At 39.0% G+C, this 23992-nt stretch overlaps 3 protein-coding genes and 1 non-coding gene across 9 annotated transcripts; 1 reads left to right on the top strand and 3 right to left on the bottom strand.

The window, feature by feature from the left end:
- Positions 1–2: 2 nt before the first annotated feature.
- trnar-ccu (transfer RNA arginine (anticodon CCU)) lies at positions 3–75 on the bottom strand. Its single transcript has one exon. It is a non-coding gene; the product is annotated as a tRNA-Arg (tRNA).
- Positions 76–309: 234 nt separating this feature from the next.
- On the bottom strand, positions 310–6791 carry pick1 (protein interacting with prkca 1). The gene is made up of 13 exons (XM_030736786.1): positions 6653–6791; positions 6076–6149; positions 5733–5844; positions 5439–5567; positions 4577–4643; positions 4361–4450; positions 4237–4290; positions 3978–4040; positions 3439–3572; positions 3143–3235; positions 3006–3056; positions 2002–2146; positions 310–1898 (listed from the first exon to the last, which is right to left on the bottom strand). Exons 2-13 carry the CDS (start codon positions 6114–6116, stop codon positions 1636–1638), a joined length of 1242 nt encoding a protein of 413 aa, XP_030592646.1. The 5' UTR covers positions 6117–6149; positions 6653–6791; the 3' UTR covers positions 310–1635.
- On the top strand, positions 4925–8743 carry LOC115785254 (galectin-2-like). 6 transcript variants are annotated; one of them, XM_030736791.1, is made up of 6 exons: positions 4925–5012; positions 5428–5598; positions 7517–7598; positions 7743–7822; positions 8034–8205; positions 8444–8743. In XM_030736791.1, exons 3-6 carry the CDS (start codon positions 7590–7592, stop codon positions 8588–8590), a joined length of 408 nt encoding a protein of 135 aa, XP_030592651.1. In that variant the 5' UTR covers positions 4925–5012; positions 5428–5598; positions 7517–7589; the 3' UTR covers positions 8591–8743. The 6 variants fall into 6 exon arrangements, with proteins under 6 accessions (XP_030592651.1, XP_030592648.1, XP_030592649.1 ...); XM_030736788.1 differs by having other exon boundaries at positions 5428–5612; XM_030736789.1 differs by lacking the exon at positions 5428–5598 and having other exon boundaries at positions 4941–5012.
- Positions 8744–14424: 5681 nt separating this feature from the next.
- On the bottom strand, positions 14425–23007 carry LOC115784293 (interferon-induced very large GTPase 1-like). The gene is made up of 4 exons (XM_030735459.1): positions 22977–23007; positions 22246–22851; positions 19424–19461; positions 14425–19318 (listed from the first exon to the last, which is right to left on the bottom strand). Exons 1-4 carry the CDS (start codon positions 23005–23007, stop codon positions 14588–14590), a joined length of 5406 nt encoding a protein of 1801 aa, XP_030591319.1. The 3' UTR covers positions 14425–14587.
- Positions 23008–23992: the final 985 nt, after the last annotated feature.

Genomic DNA, 23992 nt, shown 5'->3' with positions numbered 1-23992 from the left:
TCCACCCCAGATGGGACTCGAACCCACAATCCCTGGCTTAGGAGGCCAGTGCCTTATCCATTAGGCCACTGGGGCTGTACAAATCACGCAGGGTCTCAAAAAACAGTTTATAGCTTGCTTATACTCCTTGCTGTGTGATACTAGGTGTCCAAGCCTCCGTTCGCAAATGTGTTTGTAGATTTATTTTAAGCGAACATTGCAGCGTCTGCCTCACGGAGAAGCAAAGCCAAATGTTTTTGTCCACTGAAAGTTTTTGGATAACATTTTTATGAATAACACACATCAACCCTCCATGATATAGGTGTTTACTTTATTCGATATGTTACAATGTCACGGACAGTGCATCGGCGCAATTAATGAAACAGCAGATCTTATCGCGACGAAAGAAAGTTACAATGGAAATTAAGCTGACGTAATTTTTTCTAAAGAACACGACCCATTCAAATGATCACGTGTAAAGATCTGAATAGCCAATATTAATACAAATATGAAGCAAACACCGTACAACAAAACAAAACAAACAAAAAACATACAGTGGGTCCCTTTCTTCACATTCAGAAAAACAATACACACATTTGGGAGCTGGTCCGATGCTGCCCCTCACTGATTGTTTATGGTATAAAACAGATTCACGTAAATGATCAATGAACTATCAGATAAACCCCCTGCTGATTAAAACGTTAGCTATAATTTGAAAAACACAATAAATAAAAGAGTTGTTATACCTTTTCCCTTTTTGTACACAGTGTTTTTTTTTTGTTTTTTTTTTAAATTCCTTCCTACAGTGGTGACGCTGTGCATCCAATTGGTTTCTTCATCCTAAACCCCACAGTTGTGAGGGCACAGCTGGAATGAAAATGTAGTGAGGGGAATGTGAACACTCCACCTGTAGCATGCTGCATGAGAAGATAAAAGACTGGATTACTTCAAAAAAAGAAAAAAAGATTTTTGCAAATGTGTCCCTGGTTGGACAACTTAAAATGTGCAAAGATGGAATAAAAAAGGCATTTAACAGCTGCATGTAACAAACACCCTGACATGTGGTAAAATGACCATCCACCAGTTTGCTGCATTGACAATTTTTCTCAGTAGTGACAAACATGTACAATAAGAACTCATTTCAGTCAGGTAAATAAATAGATGACAAGTATATAGGAAGTTTTGCAGCAAAGAAAATAAATATCCACAATGAAACAATCAGACTCATTAGACCTCATTGTACAGAGAGCAAAGAAGGCACCACTCATATGCTTATAGATCCCAGTCTGTAACATTATAACCCAACCACATCACTCACACAAAAATAGTTTCCTTCGACTGATTGTGTCCCTCACATTCCTTCAGCGATGACCTCATGTGACATCGCAAAGAACTTGTTTTAAAGTGAAAATTTCCAAATGTTAATAACATTATAAAGTAACCATAAAGCTATAAATTTCTGACAATCCAACAGAGAAACAACCATAAAAACACCCACATACAGCATCATAGCAGCATTCCTCTTTGTGAGAACAGTGTGAACCGTTCCTACAGCTGCTTTCTCCTGCAAGGATCGCCGCCTGGTGAGTGTGTTGACATTAAATGTAAGTGATGGTAAACACACACACACACACACACACACACACACAGACTTCCTCATTCATCATCGATCAGCTTCTCCGCTCCGTTTTCCGCTTGTCTGCCTGCACTGCTTCCTCCTTCCTCTTTGCGTCCGCCTCCCTCTTCCTCCTCATCTTCATCTGTGTAGGAGAACGACTGGCTGCTGTAGTTGATCATGGTGCGGGAGAGGTCCACCTCGATGGGGAAGACATCCGCCTCCTTCAGGACGGCGTAGCACTCGTTGTAGTAATGCGACATGCCCGAGACGAAGCGCTGCAGCTGGAACACGATGTCCTGAACTGGAGTCGAAGAAGAAAGCAGACAAAAGCAATATGTTGATGTTAAAAACCACACTACAGTGCATCATTGGTACCAGTTCATACGTGACAGACAAGAACACACCATGTTTCTGATCCAGCAGCTCTATCTTCTCCAGCACGTCCTTCCTCATCTTGGCAAAGCGGGCGCGAGCCTCCTGCCGACACCGAAGCACCAAACGGTACTCATAGTTACCAGTGCTGACACGGTACAGAGGCTCCCCCATGGCCTGTTAGAAGAAAATTATTATTTACTGGCTCATATTAGACAAGCACATAACATACACAGCCAGTCTTCAGTTCTCTAGGGCTGTCCTGAATACTGTTTTCTAGCTGCAGAGCTCTGATGGTTATTATTAGTGACTATTCAAAGCTGCTTCCTGAATTTACAGAAGGAGCTGTGCCTGAGTCAGAGCCAAAGGAAGAACTCCCACAGATATTTTTTTCTCCAGAGTGCATCTTTGGAAAATAGAGAGAGAAAAAAAAAAAATCACTAAAGGGATATGAATTTTTGTGACATGTGGCGAGAAATTTGCTAAGTTTGTAACAGTGTGATGAACTGAAGCATGATGACTGTGAGCAAGAAGGACAGAGAGGTGGACAACCTGAGATGGTAAATATTTACACCTTTCAAAAAGAACGCCTGTAACTGCTGGATTTGTGTCTGATCTAATAATCATTTACAAAACAGAATGTTATTAAATAACTTTAAAGTGTTAATCAGTTCAATCCCAGTGAATTTCAGGTACATAGTGCAGTCATCTTAAGCTGCTTCATATTTTAATGTACCAACCCTACAACTATAGAGAAAAACAACAATCTCATGAAGATTAAAGGTATCAGTATCTGTGGTTACAAACATGATGTCACATCTTCTCATAGGCAGCTTTTCAAATGTTTTCAACACATTTGTGCTTTAGAAAGTTAAAAAAAAGCAGCAGGTCCTCCTGCGGTCAAAGAGTTTTCATGTTAGAAGAATAATCTGACACACGGGCCGAGAAGAAAATGTGATAGGCAACAAGTTTTTCCCATTTGTGTCCTGAAATAGTTGTACTGATATAATTATCGCTACTAAAAACAGTTACTCACTATGCTGCTGTATTCTTCATCATCCATTTCCTTCACCTTCAAGCAGTATGACTGAAACACACAACAAAATCCTGCTGTTAGTCAGTCTGCTGGCCGACAGTGAACATGCAGAGACGAACATGCTGCTGTGACCTCACCAGATATTCAAACTTCACATCCAGGTACTTGCGGATGGTGAGCTTGGTGTCCGGTATGGCCTTGTTAAGGTACGTGTTCAGATCATGGAGCATCTGCACAGCAAGAGAGACTTTAAAATCCAACATCCAAAGGAAAGCTGACATCTTACATAATAAATGTCACTCAGAGAGACAGTATGAATGAAGACATTTGTCCTGTGCTTTTCCAAAGCTTTGTTTAACATGCATGTTTTTGACAGATGTGTGTACTTTCAATGCAATTTATGATTCAAACCCCAAATTAAATCTGGACTTACAGGTTTGATGGTCTTCAGTAGCTGAATACCGTATTTCTCAATGCTGCGGTGAGCATCAGCAAACTTCACAAACGCCTCACTGGCTGCAGCCTGAGGCTCTCGCACCCCGATGACAGAAAACACATCTCCAAACGCTGAGAAAAGACAAAAACCAGCCAAGTGTCAGATACAGCTGTGACCTGCTAACATGTGAGAAAATGTAAAGCAGTAAAAACAACTCCACCAGGAAGCAGACATTATAATAAAATATATTTTTATCCTCAGTCAAGATACAGAAATTTTGGTGGGGGAAAAAAAAAAACATTCTGCCTACATAACTTTTTAGGTAGGAGATATCAGAAAATGAATATTACAGTACTCTGTAACACTACTGTGTGTGCAGTGACTGAAGGGGTTTGGCCTTCATCAGGAACATCAGAAGGAAACAATGGCTTTTTTCCAGCTTCAGCCAACAGCAATCTTCCACTTGGGGTGTGGGTGATCTATTCCATTAGTGTACTAATATTTTAACGTTTGTGATTTTGAATATAGGGACTGACCTCTGTGGGTTTGAGAAAGCTCAAAAAATGCTCTCAGCAGTCTTTTTGTGTGCTCCATCAGCCCTGCAAAGCAAACAGAGGAATAAAGACCCATTGTTCTGAGCAAACTAACTCCCCTTAAAACAGTGCATCTGGTTAAAAGAGCAGCTTTTTATATCTGCGATTACTGATTCCACGATAATCAATAAGCATGGTAGATATTCAGTGATTAACCTGAGTTACTACACTAAATGATTAACTGAATCCGATCATTCTTTACCTTTGTACAGCTCTGCTGTTTTCTCCAACTCTTCCAGTCTTTTGACAAGTCCATCTGTAAAGTACAATACGTTAAATCTAAATAGATATGACTAAACCTGCAATTATCATACTAACAGCCTTACCATTGCATAGAATAGCTCTACTGAGTCCAAGCGCATCTGCTGTGCCTGAGCTCATATTCTCTACCAGTCGATGTTTGACTTTTTTCAACACTGAAACACATAAAATACATGTGTTTAACACACACACACACAGCAGCAGTGGGTAAGAGCTGTGATTAGGTAAGAATCCAGTACACAACACTGCAATGGACACTTCAGAGAAAGTAACATGAATACCGATGTCCAGAGACTTCCCCTGTTTTGGATCAGCCTGCAGTTTGTTGTAATGGATTACAGCTTCTCCCTGTGGAAACAGGGCCAAGAGTTAAATCAGTACCAAAATAAACTGGATATTGAAAGGAAGACCATCTAAAGTAATAGGACACTATGATATCTGAGTACATATGAGTAATGTAGAACATTTATGGTTTCCAGTGTGAAATTCACATGCAGTCTTTGCACTGACAGTCAGCGGCAACACCACGTAATCCTTTAAATCCAGCACTGAACCCCGTCTTTATTCCAGCATGCAGGAAGTCATGAATTTTTCTGGGTGTGAACAAAGGATGCCAAAAACAACAGAGACACTATTCACTGGTGACGAGAGGTGGGGTTACACTCATATCTCACTAACTGTTGGACTGTGCCGCAGCCGAAGCAGGACATAAAAAAAGTGAGTTTTGCTTTAATCATTTTTATAATTTGTGTTAAATGTGTTCAATGTGCAAGTAAAGTTGTGGTTCCACCCTTTTTTTTCTCCTTCATTATGAGGCACTGGTCATCAGTGGTGAGGCTGAGTGTGAAGAGTTGTAACTTCAGGTGTAAAACATTAAAAGAACATGTGATAACTGAGGCCTTATGTAAACATTACAAAACATTTATCAGTTATTGCAACAGGGCTGTCACAATTTTACTTTAGTGTGTTTTGAGTGCATGAACGTGGCGAGAGTTTCTGAGGTATAAATGCACAAATTATTGTACTATTATTGTAAAACTGTGTGCATTATTATAACTAATATTTAACTTTAAATAACAGTTATGGGCAATACTGGTATAATGGTGAGTTGCCAATAACCTTCCACTTCTAGAGTTGGTGTACCTGCACAGCTTGAATCATCTTGGCCACCTCCACCTTAGTTTTTCCCTTCACTGGTTTCCCGTTCACACCTGTGATTTCATCACCTGCTGCCAGCGTCCCATCCAGAGCTGCCGGCGTGTTATCAAAGACCTGCAAAACAACAGTAACCACACTCAAAAGGGTACCAGTGACACGGTATAAGTTATTTTCCACAGACATAATCAAATAGAACTTCTGTTTTTAAACATGATAGAACCATCTGGTCACAGATAACAGGGTGATAAACAGTGTCATGATGAATTATTCTGTACACACCTGAACAATGTAGAGGCAAGGGCAGTACTGTGCCCCACCACCAATGCTGATGCCTATAAGATTATTGGCATCTTTTGTCAGAGTCACAGTCCCAGGCACTGTCGGTATCCCCCTGTTCAGGAATAAAAATGCTAACTTAAGCTTTGAAGCATTTTGTTCAGCTTGTTCAGGGACACTTTGTGATGAGACTAATATGTCAGAGTTTCAGTCAGGACATTCTCCCTATTAGCTGCCATTTTAGATGTTTAGTCATGCTGTATGTGTCTGATGTATGAAAAGAAAATTGGATTACTATAATGTTAAAACACAGAAAATGAGTAGAGAAAGCTGATTTATGACTCACAGTTTATCCTCCTCCAACTCATAGTCCATGTCTGTGAACATTGCCGGACAGCGTCACTCCTGTCCTTATAAAACCTGCGAGGGATCACAACAAAACTAATTAAATGTGGTTTTTACTGCGTTTGAAGATGAAGAAAGAAATGCTTATTAAAACAGCGACAATTCATCTGTACTGAGCACTTTTCTCAGTACAGATAAATTAAAATAATTTACAGTGAGCTGAGCTACCGAGAATATATAAAACTGCCAGCTTCGCTTTCCTGATGCGCAAAATTTCATCGCTGTGCAGTCTGTGAGGAGAGACTAGCTGGAGCGGAGCAAACAGCTGGTAACCCGCAGTCCACGCTAACATCCATCCTAACACTATCCAGATAAATGCGTCTTAGTTAAAGTAACAGTTAAACTAAATATATCTGCATGCACGGCGAAAACAATCACTGTTAGATTCCATTACAATGACCGAAGTCAGTAAGGAAGTTTGCGCAGGATTATTAGCTGCTAGCTGCTGTGGGCTAATAGCAGGTGCATTTAGCAAATGTTGTCCGTCTGGAAACGTCAATAGGCCGTTAACAATTTACCTTTTTTAGACGTCGCACAAGGTCGTCATACAAATGTTACTTAGTGTGCATGAAATCCAATTATCTTTTGTTAAATCGCCCCTTTTATTCGCAAATTTATGAACTTCTGGATCTACTGACAGCTCCTATTTACTTTATTTTGTCACTTCCGGCAGAATAACGGAAGTTGTTGTTAAGAAGAACTGCATAATTGTTCTCTACTTTTCTTATTTAGAGGCGATAAATCCATATTTTTTTAGTGTGAGTAATACAGATGGTTTTACTATTAATATAATCTTTCTAATTAGCTGATATAAACAGCGCAACTGTATTTGAGCGTATTTAACCAGTCCTTCTATAATGTGCTTGTTTCTGATTTAATGACGTATTTTACTGCCATCTAGTGGTTACATTGATATTCTGCACCTGTGTCAAATTTGTCAAACATTATTTATTAAAGGGTGTTTGTGATGGAGAAAGTAGCATACATATTAATAATAATCCTGACTGTATTTAATTTTAAGTGACTAAGCATACAAATTCAAATTGAAAGTTTTAATCGGTGGTTTTACATCACAGGCTGAATGGATATGTATAATACATTAGATGTTTTTGCTCTAGAGAATCAGCAATATATCAAAGGCCTTTATGAATGTACAAAGTGAGCTTCAATTAAAAAGTACATTCATTTGTTCATATACTATGCATTTACTGTTAATCACACGATTAAACAGAGTAGTGCGTGTATTGAATGGGCTGTTTGACTATGGTGATGATATTGATTGAGTTACATTGTGTTAAAAGAGAATCTTAGCAAATCTCCTGTGTCTTGCATTATAAATAAGTTAGAATTCACAGTCACACCACTTACCTTTTTTCTCCCAGGAAGACAGACTGTGCCTGAGTTTAAACACCATCTTCCCACATTTAGCTCCAGGACTGATCACCAGCAATCAATATGAGTATGGTAAGCTTAAATTTGTGCATGTGAGCAAATTAGCTACATTTTTGTCCCTTAATTATTTCCTAACCTAAAAAAAAAACAAAAAACCGCATTGTTCATTTGCTCTCAAGTCTTCTTCTAATTAAATTCTAACCACATGTTTCTCAGCAACTTGAGCTGAAGAATGTGGATCTGAGAGCTGGAGATGAGCTGAAGATAAAGGGGGTAATTCTGCATGATGCAGAGAGGTAAGCTAATAAAACACATTTATTTTACAGATTAATAACCATATACATTGAAATTATGATACCTAGATATGCTGTTATTCCTGCAGTAGGAAAATCAAATCAAGCACAATGTGAACTTTTGATTATGTCTTGTTTTGATGCTGTGAGTTATTCCAAACTATGCAAGTTCTCGATATTAAAACTAAGTTTGTATAATCTCTGATCAACTCAGATTCCAGATCGATCTCGGCTGTGATACAGATGACCTGGCGCTGCACTTCAACCCTCGTTTCCATGACGACGCTGATGGTACTGTGCTGGTGTGCAATTCAAAGACTGCTGGTTGTTGGGGCGATGAAAAACGGGAAATTCACAACCCCCTACAGAGGGGTGCTGATGTCAAGGTGAGGGACTGTTGTCAAAGGAACTGAAAAATGTCAGTATTTTAAAAACCTCATAATAAAAACATTGAATAATTAAAAAAAACAACAACAAAGATTAAATGGTTGGTTTACCCAAATCAAACACACAGAAATGTTTTCTCTATTACACCTGCAGATATTAAGATGGGGATGTAGTTTGGTTTGTGTTTCCGTTTCTCTTGGAAAAAATGTTTAATTATGAATTTTTCTTCTATATCAGATTGTGTTGAAACTGGTTGGAGACGTGTTTGAGGTGGAGCTTCCTGATGGGCAAGAAGTCCAGTTTCCAAACCGTGTAGGCATGGATACCATCAGCTACATCAGAGTCACAGGAGACTTCAAACTGAAATCCTTCAAGATCTGCTAAGAGACACGACTGCTGTAAACACACATGCTGCGTTCAACAGTTTAGTTATCGATGAGATTTGAGACTTGGCCAGTTATTGTAAGAAACACGAAGAATCATTTAGAAATAAGAAGCTTTGCTGCATAAGGAATGTATTAATTTAAGTGAATTAAAATGACCTGTAGTGCAAAATGATATAAAATATTTGCATTCAAATAATCTCGTTTGTCATCTTTAAGTGTTTGCAGCCTGATCCTGGCTTTCAACCTATCTCTCACAAACACAGTCAAGGCATGAGTGAACAAAAATACAATCACAACAACAAAGCACATCATGTACACTGGGAGTATTTATGCAATCTAGATCTGAAATCCCATTGGATTATAATCTGTGACTGAAAACATGTTTACAATCAAACTATGACTTTGTGGAGATTGGATGAATGAAATAGGCGAGCAGTTGTGGAACAACAGGGGGAGTAAATGTACATGTAAAGGTCTTTTGCTAAATCCAAAGAATGTGTTTCCACAGTGGCTAATTAGCCTTAATCATATACATAAAGATGCAGATAAATCAAGGAGCAGGAAAATCGCCTCCAAAGTTTTTGTTCATTTAATTCCGCAGCTTCATCTTTATACGCAGATGGTTTGAACAATACAAGAAAAAAATCTGTCATCACACCTGTATGCTATCAGTCTAATAACTATATTACAATCAGAGCAAAAGAATATTGGCCCATGTCATTTACAAAAGGATGCTATATGTGTGTGTGTGTGTGTGTGTGTGTGGGGGGGGGGGGGGGGGGGGGCACCTGTTTCAAAGTGATGGTGTAGTGTTGGTTCACAGCAACCAATTGCTGGTTCAAACCTCTTTATATGTAGAGTTTCTATGTTCTCCTTGTGAATCCAGACTCCTCCAATAGTCCAAAGACATGCATGTTAGGTTAATTGGTGATTCGATGTGCTTAGTTTTTCACAGGATTGCACAGAGTCCTGAAAAAAACATTCTTTTTCACATGACTGTATATAGATCGTTTCTAGTCTTGCTGACAGCTCAAAGTGGTTTAGACCTCCTTACCAATTCCATAGAAATTGAGCATAAGTAGCAGCCAGGTGGTGCTAATCAAATGCACCTGATTAACTTATCATGATTAAATAGGTTTACCATTTTAATCATGATCAGTATGACCACCTGTATCAAAGCAGAATTTTTGGCAGTTTGTTGATCTGGAGCATTCAGGTGTGTCTGAACACAATGTCACAATCTTCCCAGGAGTGGATGTTCCAGCAAATTCAATGCTCAGAGAAAGTGCAACAAACCCACGACCTACACTTCAGACTCTACAGGCCTCAGTTAGCATGTTAAATATTAAAGTTCATGGCAGTACAACTAGAAAAAGACTGTACAGTATGGCCTGTTCAGAAGGGTTGCCAGGAGAAAGTCTAGTCTCTCTAAAAATAACATGGCAACATGGCTCAAGGTCTAAAAAGCTGCATTTGAACAAACCACAAGACTTCTGGAATAATGTCATTTGGACAAATGAGACCAAAGTGGAGATGTTTGGCCATAATGCTCAGTGCCATGTTTGATGAAAACCAAACACAACATATCAGCACAAACACATCACACCAACTGTCAGCATGGTGGTAGAGGCACGATGATTTAGGCTTGTTTTGCAGCCGCAGGACCTGAGCACCCTGCAGTCACTGAGTCAACCACGACCTCCTCTGTATAGACAATTTATTGATCCCGCAACGGAAATTTTCATGTTACAGCAGCAAGAAAATAGTACAATCTACAATAAATAAACAACAAAGTAAGAGAAAAGTGCCACAGGCATAGAGTGCAAAACTATACATATACAACAGTGATAAAAACAAAATAAATGAAAAATACAGGTGCTGGTCATAAAATTAGAATATCATGAAAAAGTTGATTTATTTCAGTAATTCCATTCAAAAAGCTAAACTTGTATATTATATTCATTCTTTACACACAGACTGATATATTTGAAATGTTTGTTTCTTTTAATTTTGATGATTACACTCGTCCTGCTCTGCATTAATGGGAAATCGATGGATTGGGTGGATGGATTAGGTATGTTACAAAAAAAAAAAATTAAATAAAAAATCAAAGTTCTCAAATGGCATAAAAATTCACACCACTGGATGGAGCCTTTAAATACAAACAAAATGACACCATCTGTGTTAAAATTGGTTTACAAATAAGGATTTTTTTTTTTTTTGTGCTTTTTTTCCCCTTGCTTCTTTGATTTTGTTCTCTCTTCTCCAATTGGGAAGAGTAATATTAATTTGTAATATGTTAAGCTTCAAAATGTGGGCATATGTAAGTAGATAAACGTCGGGTTACCTAAGTGTAAAGCGGACTTAACTCAACAGACCTACATATGGTCAGCCCAAGGGCTGCAGAGGGCACTCTTCTACAGGAGGACAGAAGAGCCTTTCCCTCATCAATCACTGTTAAATCAGTGGACTGTTTTTTGGAAGTCACTATGTTTTGTTTATATAATTACCTCCGCCAAGGAGGTTATGTTTTCGGTCGTGTTGGTTTGTCTGTTTGTCAGCAGGTTTACTCCAAAAGTTATTAACGGATTTCGATGAAATTTTGTGGAGTGGTTGGAACTGACAAGAGGAAGAAGTGATTAAATTTTGGCGGTGATCCAGATCACGATCTGGATCCAGGAATTTTTTTAATGATTCTTCACTATTGCGGGATTTACGGAAGAGGATTAGGGCCACTAAAAAAAAAAAATTTTAAAAATGGGGCGTTGGGAAAAAAAAAGGGCCTGACTTTAATCTCAGAATTCTGACTTTAATCTCAGAATTCTGACTTTAATCTCAGAATTCTGACTTTTTCTCACAATTCTGAGATTAATCTCACAATTCTGACTTTAATCTCACAATTCTGACTTTAATCTCAGATTGAGAATTCTGAGATCAAAGTCAGAATCTCAGAATTCTGACTTTAATCTCAGATTGAGAATTCTGAGATCAAAGTCAGAATTGTGAGATTAATCTCAGAATTGTGAGAAAAAGTCAGAATTCTGAGATTAAAGTCAGAAATCTGAGATTAATCTCAGAATTGTGAGAAAGAAAGCCAGAATTCTGACTTTAATTTCAGAATTCTGAGATTAAAGTCAGAATTCTGACTTTAATCTCAGAATTCTGACTTTAATCTCAGATTGAGAATTCTGAGATCAAAGTCAGAATTCTGAGATTAATCTGACTAAGAATTCTGACTTTTTTCTCAGAATTCTGACTTTAATCTCAGATTGAGAATTCTGAGATCAAAGTCAGAATTCTGAGAAAAAAGTCAGAATTCTGACTTTAATTTCAGAATTCTGACTTTAATTTCAGAATTCTGGCTGCCCTTTTTTTCCCCAACGCCCCATTATTGTTATATTTTTTTTTAGTGGCCCTAATCCTCTTCCGTAGTTATTGTTGTCTGGGAAAGATGAAAGATTATTTCACAGTATTTAGATACATGTATTACAGCATCAGTGACCCTATGGCCTTGGCGGAGGTTTGTGCTCTCTGAGTGCTTCTAGTTTTGGTTAATGTGTTTTTTATTTTCTTGTTTGTTTATGTTTTGGGGGTATGTGATGTATCTAGCTTTTTTAGTATGAAGATCTACGATATAATGTCAATACAATGCAGAGTATAAAGTTGACTAAAATAGTATCTTATGATGTAAATGGGTTGGGGAATCCTGTTAAGAGAAATAAAATTATGTTAAAATTAAAATCAGAAGATGTAGAAATAGCTCTCAGTAGAAATCTCAGTTATCACAGTTAGAGCATGAAAAACTTAAGAAATGGAAATTTAAACAGTACTTGTAGTCAGGGCTCTAAAAGAGGTGTAACCAATTTAATTTCAAGTAGGCTCCATTTTGAATGTATTCAAGAGATTAAGGATAAAGATGTTAAATTTGTATTATACTTGGCTTATTTGGGGTTCCCTCCATCTTCAACGTTGGGTACCTCCTCAGCCACCAGATTACCTCCAGTGCCACCCCGGGCCTCCTCATCAACCACCATCTGTGTCTGGCACTGTCCTTCAGGTCATCCCCCTGATCTGACCTTCTGCTTCAGTCTGCCTCCAGGCAGGCCCCACATTTGCTCCTCTGCATAACTCCATGGCCAATTCAACCCCCAGAACTGCTCTATGCCTCCCCCTGCAGCTGGGCTGATTCCTTGAGCTGTTGTCCCTGTCTTTTGGACTTTGCTGCTTCCTGTTTTTCTTTTGGTTCCTGGTCCTATTAGCCAACAGCACCGGAGGCGGTTGTTAACCCAGGTGCCACTCAGTCCGGTATGGAAATCAAAAATCTCATTCTGTATAATCTAGAGTCCCCACCCCTTCACTTGGTGAACACTGCTGATATGTCCCCTTTAAATAAAATTTTAAAGGGGACATATCATGCTTTTAAATCCTTCCTTTTCATATGTAAATCATTCACTTGTGGTCTATATAAAGTAGAACTGCAATGCTTTGGGTTGAATTCCTCGTTTTTATAGCTCCACAGACCCTTTGTTTACACCTGTTCTGAGGCACGTCTTAGAGCAGGGGTGGGCAACTCCAGGCCTCGAGGGCCGGTGCCCTGCATGTTTTAGATGTGTTCCTGAGCCAACACACCTGAATCACATATAGAAGTCATTAGCAGGACTCTGGAGAACTTGACTGCATACTGAAGAGGTAATTCAGCCACTTGATTCAGGTGTGTTGGATCAGGGACACATCTAAAACCTGCAGGACACCGGCCCTCGAGGCCTGGGATTGCCCACCCCTGTCTTAGAGCAACTCGTTTTGGTGCGGTCTTTTTAAATGTGAATGAGGCATTTCACACCCCAGCCCCCTCCAGGTCATTGAGCATTCCACTACACCCTTTTGGCCATTTTTGTAGTTTGATAGCAGCGATATGATTAGCTGCCAGCAGAGAAACAAGGAGGAATTTCCCCACTAATGTGGGTACATTTCCGAGGAAAATAAAATTTAATCAGGCGCTTCGAAGAGGGTTTGATGCCGGAGGGTGATGTAAGGAATTGTGTGGGTTAATACACCCAACAACCAAACATTTTGACTTGTCTACTTGCAATATTGCAATTCGGCATAACTGAACTTGGACTACAAAATCGCTGCAAAAAAAAATGTCGGATTCACGAGATTGGTTAGCCAGAAGTCCATGACCTTGTTTAGCAGTTCCACAGCAAATACTGTGACGTACTAGACAAGAAAATGTAATAAGGAATAGAGAAAACTAAAGGGACTGAAAAATATGACCCAAAAAGAATATAAAGATATCTACACCGGTAGAGAATAAATTTAAATTTTATTCACTAATAGACACTCAAAGTACACAAAAAACTTATTTAAGGGCTAAAAAAGTGGATTTTGCACCATATGTGAAGTAGTTAGTTTTATTATAACTCTTTATTACTATTAATAACATGAGAGGTTGAAGTTAAATGTTTATGCTGCCACTTATTATTTATTTATTCTTTTCATAGTTCAATAGTTCAAATAAAGTGGGATAAAAGAGGAAAAACTGACTGATTAAAATGAAGTTAGCATGGTTCAAATACATTAAAACCATAAAATATCCCTCTGATGACATTTGTGTTATGTTCTTCATCATGTTTCAGTTTAAACTGCAGACACTAAAACATATAAGAATATAGGAAATATTGGTTAGATTTTTAATTGCACAGACAGGTTAACAAATAAAGGCTTATGTGCCTTATGAAAAATTCATTTTTCATAATTGCTCACAACTCTTTCAGATGTTTGAACAAAAACAAATCTTTGTGATCTGAATCTTTCATGAAAACCTTTTCCTGTCAAGAAATCCTTTGTGAGTGTTCATTGCAACAAACAGTTTCCTGTGTGCAACTCTTAATGTCCACTCTTGATGTTGTAAAACTGTAAAACTAGGTGACTGTCATTTTATACATTTTTTGAAAAGTCAGCTTTTACAGCAGAGTTCAAACTGTTGTTGATTCACTCACAGGTTGCACATTTCATCCAGACTTTGAATAGCCTCCTCTTTGGTGTGTGTTTTCCACTCGCTGGGAATCTCACCTTTGCCAATAAATTTTAAACCATAGTACTTTTCCAGTTCTTTCTGAAACCGACACACAAACCATTTCCAATACGTCAGCTTAGACTGGTCGGGGGAAATGCTCCAGTTTTCATATGGTGGACCAGCAGTTTTGTACTTTTTATAAGGAATGGGTTTATCTGGATCTTGATAAGGGTAAAAACTTATATCACTTGCAACATTTGTTGTGCAGAATCCAATACCAATTTCCACACTGTTTTTGTAATGCACACCATTCACTGCTGAAGATCGATGAAAGGGGACGCTGTGGTCGTCAGGAAGGTGATCTTTGATAGTGTTGGTACAAACAGCTGAACAGAACGGGCAGGTTTCCCAGCAGCAGTTACACAGCTGATCGATGAGGATTTGATCAGGACTCAGTCTGAATTCCTTCATCTTATCCAGAGAAAGCTGCTTCATCTCCTCTTTGATGGATTCAAGGCCTCTCTCAATCTCTTCTTTAAGAAAGTCAAAATTGTTTATGTCCCTGAAGTTTTGACAAGAGATGGTATCAAGAGTCAGTATATCTTTAAGAAAACTGGGAAACTTCTCTGTCCACATGTCTATGTCTCCACTCTGGGCTTTGACTTCATTTGTTGCATCAAATAAAGCTTGATTGATAAGTTGACTGATGTCATCCACTTTTTTCCTGAGTATGTTCTGTGCTTTATCTTGTCGTTCTTTGAATATGTGTTCATTTACTTTCTCCACTATAAAAGCCTCTACTTGCTCCCTTGGATTGTTGATGTACTTGATGAAAGCATCAAAGTCCTCTTTCTCTGCGAGTGACTTCAACAAATATTTCTCTAAGTTCAATCTGTTCCCACAGAATGCTGGGAAAGTGCACCTCATCTCTCCAGCGAGATCTATGGCAGTCTTATTACAGACAGCCTCAGCAGTGGAAGCCTTCAGTTTTCTACAGATCATTTCTCCAAACACAACAGCAGATGAGCTTCCTTTGCAGAAGCTTCTGAAAATGTCATAGTATTGTGTTCTCTTGCTTTCTAAGTAAGTGTGTGCATCATTGTTAATTTTGTATGTCTTGTGAGACTGTACCAGCCAACTGCCTACCCTATCGAATACATACAGCAATAGATCAACTGTGAACTCCTTCTTGAAAACATATTTCCTTTTTGATTCAAACTCTGTTACTGTCTCTTGAATGTTTTTGGACACTTCTTGCAAGTAAGTTGAACTGTAGCCTCTTGTTGCTACAGGTTTGCTCTTAACTGCATCAAGAGACTGTTTTTCAACATTTCGTAAGAGGGATCTGATCAATTCCTGGTTCTCACACTGAAAACGATTTGTAGCAACAGATCCAACTACTTTGTTACTTGTGTCTTGTTCTGTTGTGTCTTGCTGGTTGCTGAGAAATATATAATCCGTGAAATCACCAACCTGTGATATTCTTTTGTATCTGTCACTGCTTTTATGGTCATTTATAAAGGCCCATTCAAAACCGAGGTCATGAAGAATATTTATTTGATCATCTTCCAGCTTAATGTCTTCAATAGGTTTTGTGCCCGCAGTTAATTCTTTAACCCAGTCATTCCAAACACAATCAAACTGTTTTTTAAGTTCATCTTCATCTTTTGCTTTGTCTTTTAACTGATGAGCGAGTTCTTTGCTCTTTTGCAGCAGCTTGTTCTCAAACTCTGGCTTCTTTTCATCCAGCTTTTTACAAGCTTTCTTCTGCTGGATAACTTCATCCAGTTTTCTTTCCACTCCTTTCACCAATTCTTCTTGGAACTCCTTTATTTTGTTTTCAAATCGGTCTTTCCACTCAACCAATATTTCTTTGTCTTTGTCATCCTCAAAGTACTTTGTCATATCCTTTCTAATTTCTTCATATTTTTCACTCAATTCTTTGAAAAGATCGCTGCGCTCAACCTTGTCAAGTTTTCCATTTTCAATTCTGGTATGAAGCTGGTTTTCAATGGTCAGCATGTTGCTCCTCAGGGCCCAGGTCCAGTTCCCATATTGGACCTCAAGTCTTCTGTAAACTGCAATTTCCAGTGTGTTTTTGAAGCTGAAAACAAATTGTTCATTCATCAGGGCTTTCCACAGGTCATGAATTTTACTTTTGAAATGTGAGAGGCTGGTCCCAGTGGATTGTTTAGCCTTAGACAGGATGATGTTCTTCAGCTCTTGGATGCTCTTACTGTAGCCTGGATTTGGAGGAGCCATTGGTGGACTTCCCTCCCATAACTGGGCAAAGTATTTCACATCTTTTTGTACGTCAAAGGCAATGACATCACTGAAGTGCTCAGCATCACATGACTCTTCTTTGGCAGCTAGCTGAGCCATCTGGTCCAGTCTTTCTTGTAGGCGTCTTTTCTCATCCACGTTTTTCTCAGCAGCACCAATATCTGTAACATTCTGGTGAACAAACACACAACTCGGAGAAAGTTTAACTTTCTTCATCCTCATGAAAGCCTGAACAACAATCTGCAGGACATCTTGCATATCAGCTGGATTCTCACCAAAGATGTTGATCAATGTCAAGTTTCCCAGGCCAACAATAAATGTTGCCAGTTCATTGTCGTGATGAAGAGTGGCATCACCTGCTTTTAATCCTTCAGTGTCCACCACTAGAAGATAGTCAGACTGGAAGTCTTTCTTGATTTCTTCTGACACTTTGACCAGCTGCATGAACGCACCTTTGGTGCACCTGCCAGCACTCACTGCAAACCGCAATCCAAACATGGCATTCAGCATTGTTGATTTTCCACTGCTTTGTACGCCCAAAACAGACAACACAAAAACTCTCTGGTCACCTAGTTTCTTGATAACTTCATCTAAAATACCAGAGATCCATGTTAAAGGAACCTGACCTGCATCACCGTCCATCAGCTCCACTGGGTGTCCTGATATCATCAGATCTGCAGCCAGTTCAGGGTATTTAGCCCAGTCAGTCTGTCTGCTCTCTGCTTTTATTGCTCTATGGGCTTCATAGATCTGTCCCATTTCTCTGAAGATGTGCTCCAAGCCAAAGGATGCTGACTGCAGTTTTCTGGATATTTGTTCAAGCTCATTTTGTTTGCTTGTCAGCAGATCAGTTTTGTCACTGCTCTTCAGAGTCAAGACCTCAGTCCACTTTTTATTATAGCTTTGGAGAATTTTTGAAAACTCATATGTGCATAGGGCATCTATTAAGACCTGAGTCCATTTCAAGAAATACTCCTTCTCTTTTGATAGCAGAGACAAGAGGCTTTCTCTGAATGATCTAATTAATTCACTGCATGGAGCTTTGCATTGATCTTGTCGTATTTTCATCAGTTGTTGTTCTTTCTGACTTTTGTCCTTCTCAATGTTTCCTTTAAGGTGATACAGTTCTTTATTTATTCTGCACCACTCATGCCACAGATCACCTTGATAAGGGAGAAATTTATCTTTGATTTTAGAAATTTCCATCCCTTGAAGCATATTAACTGTTTGCACTGCAGCAGATTTCCCTCTTAGGCAAACTGCATCATCTTCATCCACTCTGATTCCAGAGACCTTGGCCATGGATTCAAGCTGGAAGGATGCATGAGGTCCAGATAAAACCTTTCTAATGATTCCTTTAAGTTCTTCAGAAACATCTGACTGGTTTCTGTCTTTCAGACCCATTTTGTATTTTCCATCTTTCACCTGAACTGCACCATGATCACTATCAGCAATGAGAATAATGAGAGGCTTTGGTGAGTTGTAAAGAGCTTGGATGACTGTGGTACTTTTCTGGCCTTTTTCCAGAGTTGGCACAAGAACAACATTCACTGAAGATTTTTCAGTCAGTATCTCATACTGTTTTTCAATCAACAGAGCATCACCATGAAGATTACAGAAGGCAATGCAGTCAGTGAAGGAGTCATTGGGTTCTCCAGCTGGGCAGTACCAGGCAATCTCTGCCACACCATCCATCAGATGGCGAGATTTGGTGCTACCTGGGCAGTTCCTGTGGAAGAAGGTGCTGTGACGGTCGTTGATCAAACTGTTCATGAGCTGAGATTTAGACACTGACAGTGAACCCAGGCGGAAGAATGACACCATGGATGTCTCAGCTTTGCAGATTGGCATACTCTTCATGGTGACAACATTTGAATTATCCTTGATTTGAGTTTTCTTCCATGTTTTTGTTATCTGCCTGAATGTCCACAGAGGACATTCAATATCCATTGTGACTAGGTCAGGAACAAGCAAAGGTAAGGCGTACTGACACTGTGACAGCTTTGTAACCATGTTCTGCTTCAGGAAACTGTCTGAGCAGTGAAATACTGCCATCTGAACATCCATTGGATGCACATGAGACTCTTTTGATTTATCAGAGTCTGCACTGTCACTAAATAGATCATCAAAGTCATCACTGTCAGACACTGGAACAGACTGTGAACAGCTCACACCAGGATTGTCTTGTCTTACAGTAATATATCTGGCTCTGTAGTCTAACATCATTAATTTCTGAAGAAATGTATCTACTAGATCTTTCTCTGATGTGTCATGGCTCTGCTTCATAGGAGGACCTATTTTAAGGAAGTCTGTTGTTGACATCTTCTGTTGATATTTGTCATGAAGATGAAGTCTTCTGAGTAGTGTTTCAGTTTCTGTTTGACATTGTTTCTTTTCGATGCTCTGTTCTGGAATATTCATTGACTGCTGTAAAATAATCGTTATAATAGTTGAAGCACCATTTACGGTATGTAAAATGTATGACACTGAGTACTTATGAAATATGTTGTGAAATAAATTAGGGTTTCTGACCTTATTCGTTGTTGCTGTCATACTCATAATGGAGAAACCTGTAAAACAACAATGATCTAACAGATTAGCAGAGGGACTAATAAAAAAAATGAAAAGTTTACTGGTTAAAATTTGGAGCTACTGACTCATTCGAAGGTTTTTCATCATTTTGTACTATTATGTATTTTACGCTATTTTATTTAAGTGTTAATATGTTTATTAATGCAATACATTAACAAAATGTAATATAATATGGTGTTAATGTGTGTCTGCTTAGATAATTTTCTCATTTTTATAAGAATTTTTTAAATTAAATATTATGTTATTATTTGCATTGTTATGAGGTGTTGTCACAGAGATTATGAAGCACTGGATAAAACTGGAGAAGCTATTGTAGTTTGAATAGATAACACAATGGTTTATTATTCCCATTCACAGTAGGGAAATTTTGTGTATTAAAGCAGCAAAGAGATAGGAGCATAGCAGCATAAAAAGTCACAAATAAAGAGAAAAAAACACAAGCAGTTAAAAAAAACTGAAAGAGACCTATACTGAAATGATACTAAATCACCCATGTTGAGCTGCATGCTATTGGTTTTTCAGAGGACTGTATTCAGGGCCTTTGTGTAGGACATGTACACTGTTGTGTATGCTAAGCACAAGCAAATACCTGCAGAAGAGGACGCAATTGCCTTACCATAAATTAGGCTTCAGTTCTTCTCAGCTCTCACACACTTGCTACATATGTTGTGAGGGACAGACAGGAGAAGGTTGTCTGTGGGTTGCAGGTTGTTGGATGGGGAAGGGCAGAAGGAGTAGACTGGAGAAATCCTAATTGTGAATGCGAGAGGCTGTGAGCTGGAACAACGCTGCATTTCTGTCTAAGTCAGAAGTCTGGATTTCTTAATTTCCACTCTGAAGTTTTTCTGGAATTCTCCTCAACTCAGATTTCCTACTCAGAAAGTTGGAGCATCCCCACCAACCTCAAGTTTGCAATCCAAGATGGTGGCAGTGAATGTAAACAGTATGTCACGGTTGGGTGGTGTGGCGAGCAGGGTGGACCCAAAAGCAGAACTCCAAAACGAGACTGAATGTAGGTGAAGATTTATTTACAAAAAAGATCCAAAAATACACACAAACTAGGTAACTTAATATAACTGAAGAAATGGTCAGATGGCAGACTGGAACAAAATCACACCTCCATGAGGGAGGACGCGACAAGGAACAGAGGGAAACGCAGACAATAAATACACCGGGAATGACGAGGGAGAACAGGAAACAGCTGGGGAGAACAGGTGGACAAACTCATACTAATGAAACACGGGAAGCAAAACGCCACACAACACACAGGGAACGTAAGACTGTCAAAACAAAACAGGAAACACCAAACAAGGTACACGCAGACTTAACACAGGGGGCTGGCACAGAGGAAAACTAAACATGGACCAAGGAACAGGGAAAAATACAGAAAAACAGACACAAGGAAGACAGGAACAAAGGGAACTAGAAAACCACAACTGATAAGGCCAGAACTAAGATGAATAAGGAAGATCAAAAGAAAACTAGAAAATAACAAAACCCAGTGAAAACAGAACTAAACACAAAATGCTGGGCATACGGCCCAGCACCATGACACAGTAGTTAACCCCCCCCCCCCAGTAAGTATGTGAGGGTAACTTAGGTACTACTGATAAGCCATTGTTGTGAGATTCAGCTATTCCACTTTTAACAGCTAATAAAAATTTGCCATTTAAGAGACAATCATACTGGCATATCCTCCATCCCCGAGGCTAATTGCATACATTAAAGAGGCAAAACCATATAATTAATGTATCATTTATAGCGCTATAATCAGGGATTACAGTGGACCGGACTGAGGGCAGATGTCCCTAAGTTGTGCTCTTGGTACTTCGAGCATCTTAGCTAGCGCTAGTGAAGTGAAGCAAAAATAAAGGGGATAACATGTGTCAGGTAATTTTAAATGCAACTTTTCTATCAGCTCAACAAATATCAGCAAGCACACAAAGTGTCTGCAGTTTGTCACACAGTGTGTCTGCTAGCTAAAAGAACAGCTGCTGTATTTCCAGGGAGAGAAAAGAATGATCGATAACTTCACTCAGAGATTAGAAGATTAGATGTCAGTACATCAGAAGGACAGCTGAGTCTGAGCAGTTTGGAGACAAAGTTAGAGAGGCAAGGCTGAGATGGTTTAGACATGTGCAGAGGAAGGATAGTAGATATATTATACAAATGATGCTGAATGTGGAGCTGGTAGGCAGGAAAAGATGAAGACCATAGAGAAGATTCATGGATGTAGTGAATAAGGACATGGGGTTGGTGTGACAGAGGAGAATGACAGGGACAGGGTGAGATGGAGGCAGATGATCAGATGCTGTTTCTGCTGTGGGGATCAATTTGCTATCATGGTTTAAGACCCTATAGAGGGAAGGGTCACTGTAAACAAAAATACACTCCATACTTATATATACGTATATAGTTGCTTGCAGGTTTACATAATTAGTAATTTCCTAATTGTTACTGGGAATCGAATTTAATGGCCTCTGCTGTGTAAAATATTTTTACACCCAAAAGCAATGAAACACAAACATTTTTCTTTTAAAAAAAAAAATCATTGGGCCCCCGGGTGGCTTAGTAGTGAAGCCGGCGACCACATACACACGCCGCGTTGCGGCGCGGGTTCGCATCCCAGCCCGGCGCGGTGCCGATTTGCCTGTGTGTCTTCCCCTGTATCTTTCCCCCATTTCCTGTCTCTCTCCACTGTCACAAAAAGCTGCTGTGGCCAAAAATGAAAAAAAAAAAATCATAATCCACAGTAAACTCACCTTTTTCATTTTGCTGAGAGGCTGAAGAATCACTCTTGTCTGCTGCTTCTTGGTAGGAGTTTTGGTCCAGATGTTCTTGTCCCTCTTTGTCTTCATCATGCATCAGTCTACTGTAGCAGGGGGGACTGTTTTCAGAGACCATGACATCTATTTTTTCTAACAGAGCTACTATCTCGTGTTCATCCCTCATGCTTTTGATACATGTGTGGAATCTTTTTTCAGCAAACCTGCTGTTAGCTTTCAGGTCTGCCAGTGCACTTTCACATTTTTCACCTGGATCATGAGTCACAACTGTCATCACATAAGGAAAAAACCCTTCCCCAAAGGCTTTTTCCAGCCACAGCATTCCTGAACTGTAGTAACGGTTGTGTGGACCATATGGTAACAGTAAGAGAAAGGCATGAATTCCCTGGCTTAATGGGATTTTGTGAACGCTTTGATGATCGAGCATATTAATGACGGTGATGTGCCGACCGCACATATCATACAGTTTGGATGAAAACTGCTCCAGATTGGTTTTCTCATCATGGTCGAGTAAGAGGTTTTTCGGTCCAATCTCAATGGAATTTGTGTCACCAATTAACACAAGTGTGAGCTCAGGCAGCTCTGAAACAAACAGGACAACATCAGAAGGTTAAACTAGTTCAAATTGAATCATCAAAGCTGTGCAGAGTTTGCTGAGATTAAAATAAAATGAATGTAAAAGTCAGTGTTCCTAATTAAAATATTACCTTTGTGATGAGTTGCAGCAGATTCAGACATAGTTTTTGTCTTCTCTCTGCGTGTTGAGCTTCATGAGGATCTTTCACTTGATCACACTAAAAAAAGCAAAACATTTTTTCAACAATAAGTTCTTTGGGATTGAGACTTGTTGAGATTAACGTGTGTTTTTACAGGGGAAAACAAACACTTTAATCTCAAAATAAAATGGAAGATTTATGTACATTTGTCATTTTGATGAATTCTCACTTGAATAAGAAAAAGTTATTAAAGGTGCAGTTAATGAATTTCAGAACATGTGAATGTCACACTGGAGCACCAGCATTTCAAACCACAACTATAAGGCTGTCATGGTGCTGCGTCGTTGATCCAGTGTTTTGAGTTTGATGTTTTAGTTCAGTTTATTATTGTATGTTTTCTACAGTGTTTCCATCGTTCATGTCATTGAGTTTGTTTTCTACTTTATGTCTCCTGTTTGGTTTTCCATCATTCTATTCTCAGGTTTTCTTTGTGTCTCCTTTTTTAAATCTGTAATTATTGTTATTGTTTATAGTTTATTCCCTGAGTTTCAGTTTTTCTGCCCTCCTGCATTCTGGGTGTCTGTTGTTTAGTCTCCATTTCTGTATTAGGTGTGTACTCATTTTGTTACTTCCTGTTTTATTTTGGAAGCTTTAGTGTTTGTATTTTGTTTTGAGTTTTGCTTCCCATCTCATATTCTTGGATTAATTTCAGCCATGTCTCATTACCCCGGTGTTTCACATATTCCTGATTACCTCTTGTGTCAGTTTGCTTTAGTTCCTTGTTGTGTTGTACTGTTGTCTCCCCCTCGCTTAGCTTGTATTTATGGACTTTGTTTTTGGCTGCCACTTGGACTTTCTGCCACACTTGGAGAAAAGATGATTTTTTTGTTAAGTCTGTCTCATGAGTCTGCATTTGGGTCCAGGAATCATTCACAACATGACATAAACATGCTTCCCCTTTCCTTCAGGGTTTTATTTACAGCCAGCCAGCCAAACACACAGACACA

This window comes from Archocentrus centrarchus, chromosome 8, assembly GCF_007364275.1.
Source record: "Archocentrus centrarchus isolate MPI-CPG fArcCen1 chromosome 8, fArcCen1, whole genome shotgun sequence".
Lineage (NCBI taxonomy): Eukaryota > Metazoa > Chordata > Actinopteri > Cichliformes > Cichlidae > Archocentrus > Archocentrus centrarchus.
Note: the sequence above shows the minus strand (reverse complement) of the source record. Positions and strands in the feature narration are given on the sequence as shown.